The sequence below is a fragment of the Hippoglossus stenolepis genome, chromosome 10 (assembly GCF_022539355.2).
Source record: "Hippoglossus stenolepis isolate QCI-W04-F060 chromosome 10, HSTE1.2, whole genome shotgun sequence".
Taxonomy (NCBI): Eukaryota; Metazoa; Chordata; class Actinopteri; order Pleuronectiformes; family Pleuronectidae; genus Hippoglossus; species Hippoglossus stenolepis.
In genome coordinates this window covers 22,621,564-22,629,898 of record NC_061492.1, presented here as the reverse complement: position 1 = coordinate 22,629,898, position 8,335 = coordinate 22,621,564, and the positions used below count along the sequence as shown (strand labels likewise).

The window sequence follows — 8,335 nt, the reverse complement described above, 5'->3', positions numbered from 1 at the left end:
GCTACAAAATCCTTGCTTTTAGAGTTATAAAAAGTAAAAAATAAAATATATCTATCAACTTAAGAACAGTATAAATATGTGCAATCAAACATTCTTGAATAGACAGTAATGCAGTCTAGTGGACAGTAGGACATGGTGTCATGGGTGAATGTAAATTATATGGCATGATTCATATCCTGTATGTCTGCCATTGATTCATAGTTATAACTTAATACTTAAATATAATCATTATCAATAATTTCAAACATAATTTTTTTTTTTTCTAGGACCGAGATGTAGTTTTATACACACACTTAGTGGTTCATGCTTAAGGGTGGATTCAGATGTAATCTAAACACTGTAAAATCTACGATGTCCCCCTGATGACCAACATTAATGGCCGCCGCAACAGAGTCCTTAGTCATAGACAGAATGAACTACCCCCAAGAGGCCCATTCCTATACTTCAGGAGACACCATTGTCCACCAGACACTCAACAAATAAACTTTTCTGTAGTTTTCTCACCCATTCCTGTGTAAACTTTTCTATTATTTTGAACTCAAAACGTTTTAATATATATTTATATAATATTTATTTATGGCAGATGAGCAAATTTGCAAGCTGGGTTTGACTAAAGAGGCCTCCTTGCACCCTTAACAGCACAGTGAACTTGGCATTATTCTGTCGGGACTGTAGTTTGTGCACTTCACTTGTACTTTTCACTCCCCATTTCCTCCACGGTGACTCACCCAACACATTATCTCGTACATGATCATAGGTCACGTGACTGTGATCATTATCATCTGCCATTGAAATTCGACAAAAAAGTTGTTGATTTTCATATGCTATGAATGAGGTGTTCAATCATTAATCATCTTGATTTCTCCTTTCATGATGCATTATAGACCAATAAATGGTGAACAGTCAGTCCAGTCAGGTGTACTAGTTCCTCTAGTAGACACACATCAGCCCAGGTTTAATTTGGTTTATTGAACTATGACAATGTTGTTATCTATTAGTATCATAATTAAATCATATTTCAAGCATGAAAAACTGAATGGGAACATTCGTTTCCTGAGTAAATACAACCTGAATTTGTTCATGGCATCTATTGCTAATGTACTTTTCTCCTCTCACCAATGGATTTTGAACAGAATCACAATGCATAGAGAAATCACAAATCGAGGATAACCTAAAGCATTTTTATTGTACAAGCAATAAAAGGTATCATATTTGTAAACAAAATATAAGTCAGTATCTCAAAAGAAACTTTTATGATATTCCAGTTGACTCTTAGTCAGAACAGAAGGAGCTGGGATTTAACCAGATATTTAAGAATAAATGACCTTGTCCTTAATGGCGCTGTTTGTAAATGTGGCTATTGCTACATAGCCAAACTTCTACTGAAGTGACCATGCTGACTAGCTGCGCCCTGAAAAACCTGTCTTGTCTAGCGAGTCACTGTAGCTTTATATTAACGAACAAAAAAATCCATCTAAACATAAGCTCATATCAAAAGTCAAAACAAAAGCTGTGGGGTATAATTAAATATGCAGCCAAAGTTAACAAAGTATGAATGCTAACCAGCTAGCCTGGTTTGTAGACGTTTTAATCTCTTGTCATGTAAACTCAACGGTGGCAGGACTAGTGTGTATTCACTTAATGCCAAAATTGGCTATGTAGCAATTGACATAGCTCCTTTAACATTATTCTGTCAGTTTAGCTAAAGTCCTGCTTGTACAGCAAGAAATCTTTCCCCTGATATTAAACAACCAAAAATGAAATAATTTACTGTGACATATATTTAAAATTCTGATAATCAAGAGCCCTTAACAGACACATTAAGGAATTAGCTGATTGTCAAATACAGCTGGTTGGCCACAAAGCTCTTAGAAATACAAAAATATTGACCAGCTTTCTTGGAGGAGAGATATAAACATGAAAGATTGGCTTACTCAACACTTCATTTGAGGCATCAGCTCATTACATGCCTGGTGGTATTTTGGTCCCTGTAGAAGAAGAAATATAAACATTCCTTTTCTCAGTTAACAAAGGTGTTATCAGTGTTGAAGATACCAAGTGCTGTAATTTACAACATCATATATTTCTCATGAATCAATAATCAATCTACAATTTCCTGAAAACGCAACATGGGAATCCATCCGTTCTGTAATTCTCCTGGATATGTCTCCTCATGTTGTCAGCCATAAGAGGATCAGATCTGTGGCACAAAGCGTTGTCCCAGTATCATAGTGATACCAATAGTCCTCTTCTTCAATTAGGTACTACAATATGCAATTAGCCAGTCTTGGCCATCCTCCACAAGGAGAATTATGATTCGTGTTCAGCTGGATGACAGAATCACAGAGGTCAGGACTGGGCCCTATAGTCCTTCGGATTAATAGTTTCAGGTAACCCATGTTCCTGTTGTGTCCATGGCATAGTGGCGGTTGGGTCCTACAGTGTCGTAGTTGTAGTACCTTTTCTAACCTTCTCACGCTTATTTAAACTCAGCTGGCTGTCAGACAGTGTCGGATCTGTCTTCCGATACATCGACCTCGGCGGCGCTAAGTCGGTGAGCTCATGTTGATCAGCAAATATGAGTCTCTGGTTCTCGTGTCGGATCCTCAACAATTTGCTGATGCGCTTCCCAATGAGATAAATCATCTCACAGATGCACATGATGATGCACAGTATGCTGGATACAACCATGAACAACATGAAGATCTTTTTCTCTGTTGGACGACTGATGAAGCAATCCACTGTGTTGGGACATGGGTCCAGGGAACACTTGGATAACCTAAAAATAGAGTAAACCCAGTTAGAGTTTGTAGAAAACACCATTTTTTTAATTAAAAAAGTTATTAGACACAAGAATCACCTGGGCAGGTCATATCCATGATAAATCCTGTACAAGATGTAAAGGAATGATGCGTCGAATCCAGATTTGAAGACCAAACTCAGCAGATATGTCCACCACAGCCCCCCTCTCTTCTTGCCGGGGTTGGCGTACAGGTGAGAGCCATGGTGCAGCGATTCATATTTCTTGTCCTTGCCCTCGCGGAATCTCACATGAGCCATCACCATCAGAGATGGGCAGGTGATAAAGATCAGCTGCAGCGCCCACAGACGGATGTGGGAGATGGGGAAGATGTGGTCATAGCAGACATTGGTGCAGCCAGGCTAAAGAGAAAGATAGATTACTATTTCTATAATGACTGTGATGTCATGTAACATAGGTTGTTGCATTCATGTCAGAGAAAAAGATGAAAATTGGCTTAAAAAAAGACAATTATGTTATGGTAGTTAATGCCTCTTCCATGACATGATACTGTAAATGCATACCAATAATATCACTACTTTGTCAGGGTGAGATCAAACATGTGATTAAGGTTTTAATAACTCTGGTAAAAAGTAATCTGCATGTAGGCCTAACAGAAGAAGTAATAACTGTTATTATGCATAAAGTTTATCGTGAGAAGACCAAGCTGAGAGAGTGGTACACTCCCAAGGGGTCTGTGAAAGGTTTCCTGATTCATTCTTTAAAATTGTCATGCTATATGGGTATTCTGTGTTGGCATGATGACAATATTTGAACATATTACATTATACATGACAGTAGAAGTGTAAGAAATAGGTTAGGTCAAATGATTCCAAGCGACATACATGAGGGGTCATTCAACTTGGCATGAAGTTCACAATGTACATTAAAATGGGAAACTGAAAACACATTGAAAGCACAAATGTGTTCCTTTATATGTTTGTTACCTGCCGGGTGTTACAGACAAAGTCCTTGTTCTCATCCCCCCAAACCCTCTGCGCTGCGACTACAAACACCATCACACGGAACACAAACACCATGGACAGCCAGATCCTCCCAAATGCAGTGGAGTATTTATTGACTCCACTCAGCAGACTCTCCAGGCCCGACCAGTTCATCCCTGCTGCTCTGCTGGTCCAGGTGATAGACACAAGCGCACCCTGTTAAAGAGAAGAGAGAAACTTAGTTATGTTTCCATATTCACAAGACAAAATTAAAAAAAACAGTTCATAGCTGAATCGTAGGTGAACATCTTTTTGCTCTACTGTACAAAGAGGTCAAATTTGGACTTGTTACAGTTATAGGTTTGCCACACCTCGTCCAATCCAACACATGTCAGTATGTAGAATGACTAGTTATGCCAGAAACACCAGCTGCACCCTAAGCGGAGCTTGCACAGGCTTGCCTGAATCATACCAACCGAATTACAAATCTCCAAGTTGAGAGAGTTGACATTTCTATACATATTTTCAGGTCATATATCTAAGGATGTTTCCTGTGTGAATGTATACAGATGGTACAGTAAATTAAATGTGTGTATTGCTTTTTAAATAGTCATTCAGGGTTAATGATATTATCAGGTTCCCATAATTCAGCAACCTCAATTAGGTTCGTACACGTGACAGAATAGAATACTTTTAACTTCCAATTATGTATGACATCAAAGACACACTAAGTTTTAATAGGAAGCACGGTGCTCTGGTCATTTCCTCATTCCTACTCCATGACCTCATTTAGCAGTATGTAAAGGAGTCGATATGATCATCTGTGCTAGGGCTGAGTGGTAGAAGCTTAAACTGATGGAATGAGGCCCAGTGAGTTCAAGAGTAAAGTCAAACTGTAGATCACTTAAAAAGGCCCAGTGAGTTCAAGAGTAAAGTCAAACTGTAGATCACTTAAAAATGATAGAAATCATTTAAAACAGCATTCATCTGTGGTATTAAGCAAGGGAACTTTTAAACTTTGTTACAGTGATGGCACCTATGGTTCAAGAAAACAGAGATCATGAGGAACGTCCACTGTTCAGATATGTGTCAGTTAAGTGAGTTGGACTACGCAGTCAGAGCTCCAGTTAAGCATTTGAAAGAGTGTTATCTGTACATGATCATACGTACTTCATCAGTAGCCGTCGATGTAAACAGACATTGTTAAGATCTTAAATAAACCAATGCTTTTGTTTGCAGTTACTAAAGTGACAAACCTATAATATCCAAATAACATCTATGCTAATGCAGGTGAGTCAATGACATTTGAAATTGAAAAGCTTGGATGCTCTGCATTATTTCACGTATAAATCAAAAGGTCAAAGCTTCAGTTTGCTAACGGGTCTGTAGGCAACCCTGCCAGGAGGCTTTGTTATTAGAGGAGCAGTTCAGTTCAGTAACATCGCTGCTATACGCGGGTTCAATCAAGTGCAGCGTGTGTCTTCAAAGACGGGGGATGCGACATGAAATTATGTGAATATACGGGATTATCATGCAAAAAAAAGGCCATTAGCATGCTAACGCTAGCGCGCTCACGTTCTTTTTTTTTTTTAAGGTTGTTGAAAATACATTTAAATTATATTAAACTAAGATATTACAATCCTTATCGTACATTTTAAATCCTTATTAATGGAGAAAATACTACATCTGTGGGTCTCACTCAGCTTGCCGGTAATTCGCAAAGGCATTTAGCCACTTAGCCCTACCCCTCCGTCCCAACAGGTATTGGGACAGCCTACCCCTACACGTGAACGTGCAAAACGAGTCTAACATTTCTGGTCTTTTGAAAATGCTTTGATATTATTGCTCATCTATTTTCCCAGCATGATTTGAATCTCCTCCATGTTTACTGTTGTTGTGTAACTCGGTTTATGTAGCATCATCATTGTTGTTGGCCTGTAGTTTTCTGCATCACCCCCACATGTTGGACTGGAATGGAACAGCTTATTGTTACTGTGGGTTATACGTTAGCATGCTAATTTGCCTTATCGCCCCTGGTCTAGTGGAAACATAGCTGAATAAAAGTCTGCAGGAGCCTTTAAGTTAGTTCCTAAAAAGAAGTTCCTCTGACTAAAGGTTCCAGGTAAATGTTCAAGTGTAAACAGAGAAACTGTGGCCAAGCTGGTTTTTTACTCCGTATTTGCATACACCCTCTGAAGTATAAAAACTAATAATTTGCAAATTATGTGAAGCTGTGTCCTGGTACATAACCTCCCGGGTAAAAAGTGGACAGTCTCACACAGTCTCACACAGTCTCACAGCATTTGATTGTGTTCATGTTACCTGTGTTCCCCTGTTTTTAGGCGTTATGCTAAGCTAAGCTAACAGACTGCTGGTTGTAGATTCATATTTAGCATACAAACATGACAGTGATATCAATCTTTGCATCTAACTTTCAACAAGAAAGCAAAGTGTTTCTTAAAAGCTATAGTGTGTACCTTTTTCTTCATATATTTTGGTTGAAATAGATGATTTTCACACATGTGTGCATGTGTTCAGCTTTACATGACATTGACCATGAACAAAATGCTGGTCTAATGTTGTGGCTGATTGGTGTTCTTTGTCTCTACGCTTCATCATGGACCCTGGTGATTCTGTACACACAGCTGCTTTGTGTGTTATAACTGAGCTCGGCTGCTGTTTGTGTTGCTCGGCTTGTCTGCTGCTGCTGAATGAACATGGTGAAAGCACTAGAAGGCTATTGTGTGTAAAGGTAATGAGGTTCTTAAATGAAACAGACGAGTATGATGAGTCCAGTATAAATAAAACCTAAATCATAAAGCTTCTGACATCGTGTGTGGTTTCAGAGTTTGTGTTACCTGGACACTGGGCAGTGTGTGTTTTTAATAAATGGTCCTAGCAAGCAAAAATAAACGTTCACAAATGTTGAGTTTTCGATTGAATCACAGTGTTTTCACAGGCACATATGGCTGACATTGTATAAATCATAGAGAAATATGTATAAGTATCTTCTACCCCCCGTACACAACAGAATAATTTTCAGCTTAGTTTTTGTTTTACTGTAGATGTCAAACTAATAGTAAGTGTGGAATATTTCAACCAGTGCTAGTTTAACCAAGTTGAATTTCTTCATTTGTTTATATAAATCTTTGATAAGTGAACTTATTAGGTGATACAAGTTACGAGAGGTTGAGGTGTTTATACTTTTTTTTAAAGTAACATATACAAAGTATTGAACTGAATTCAGATTTCCCATTTAATTACTAGAGAACTAGAAAACTCAATCGATATGCGATCTGTAACACCACCATCAGGCCTGTACGGATTCTTGGGCAGTGGAGGATCACTCACTGTTTAGAAGAGAGTAAAATATTTAGATTTGAGAAAACAGGGGTGGTTCTGTACTGAGGACTTTTCTGTGTTAACACTTTAAGCTCCAGTGCATTAAGACAAAAATCAAATGTGCTTTGAGCAGCATTGAGGCTCGCACTGGTTTGCAATGGTTGCCTTTACTAATCACTACCCTGGGTTAAATCTAGTTTTGGAATTTGCTTTATATCCATCAGCAAATAAATGTTTCAACAGATCAAATACATGTTTAGTGGAAAATGACCTGTTAGGGAATGAAACTGAAATCATCACATATTCATCAGCGACCAAACTGAACTACAATCAGTTAAATTTAAGGAGCCAATAGGATGCTTCATGTATCATCATGGGTAATGTGGAAAATGTTAGTGTTAGTAGGCTCCGCTCCACCACGCCGCTATCTGTGTGTTGAATCTACAGTTTTTATAAACATTATATTCTGTTTCTTTTATTGTTCCCTTATAGGAGTTGCTCAATTTCTTCCCACACTGAACATTCTTGTGTCTTAGTCATCGCTAAAGGAAAAAGTGATTCCCACTGTGTCTTTTTTTAAGGTTGTAATTAACTTTGTGGTTTTCCTCATTGCTGGCATAACTTACAACTTGTATCCATCTTGTTTTAGAGGTAAATGTGAGAAAAACTATTGTAACACAGTTTGTGTGCCATTTAAACACAGTCTTTTGTTTACCCTTCAGCCATGTGATACAGATTTAGGAAAATAGTAGACGAAGAAGTAGAGGAAACTTACCCTGTGCTGAAAACCTCCTTAAACACCAGAACCAAATGTGTGAGCAGCAGCAGGAGATTAATGCCCGGCAGTGGAGTTAAACGTAGTGAAGGAAAATGTAGTTTAAAGTGTTCCCCTCCTTCCTTTCTCCCTCTCTGTCTGTCTCTGCTCTCGCCCTTTCCTCAGAAATCCGGCCAAACCAGATTCAGCAGCTTCTACGTCACTACAAACACACACACACACACTCTCACACTCTCACACTAAAAAATGTCTGCATGTCCTGTCTTGTCAGTTTGTAGGAAATGGAGGCTCCACTCCTTATGAGCCATGTAACTAACACAGTGTACATGCGTAAAGGACCAGACACATAGACTTTATTGACAGGACATCCATGCCAACCAACATGCCTGTGTGTGTGTGTGTGTGTGTGTGTGTGTGTGTGTGTGGTTTTGTGCGCCAGAAAGAATGAAAAAGAGTAAGAGAGAGCAAGAAATG

The 8,335-nt window shown here is 38.6% G+C and overlaps 1 protein-coding gene across 1 annotated transcript; it reads right to left on the bottom strand.

The window, feature by feature from the left end:
* Positions 1-1,165: 1,165 nt before the first annotated feature.
* Positions 1,166-8,097, bottom strand: LOC118116928 (gap junction beta-4 protein). Its single transcript, XM_035168913.2, has 4 exons — positions 7,862-8,097; positions 3,748-3,960; positions 2,861-3,162; positions 1,166-2,779 (listed from the first exon to the last, which is right to left on the bottom strand). The coding sequence occupies exons 2-4, from the start codon at positions 3,916-3,918 to the stop codon at positions 2,437-2,439; spliced, it is 816 nt and encodes a 271-aa protein (XP_035024804.1). The 5' UTR covers positions 3,919-3,960; positions 7,862-8,097; the 3' UTR covers positions 1,166-2,436.
* Positions 8,098-8,335: the final 238 nt, after the last annotated feature.

Bases quoted from the DNA above. Each gene is read 5' to 3' on its own strand.
- LOC118116928 (XM_035168913.2), bottom strand. From the start codon at position 3,918: ATGAACTGGTCGGGCCTGGAGAGTCTGCTGAGTGGAGTCAATAAATAC. The intron at 3,163-3,747 runs GTAACAAACATA...CTTTCTCTTTAG, and splicing joins TTGTCTGTAACACCCGGCAG to CCTGGCTGCACCAATGTCTG. The intron at 2,780-2,860 runs GTGATTCTTGTG...CTCTATTTTTAG, and splicing joins CATGGATATGACCTGCCCAG to GTTATCCAAGTGTTCCCTGG.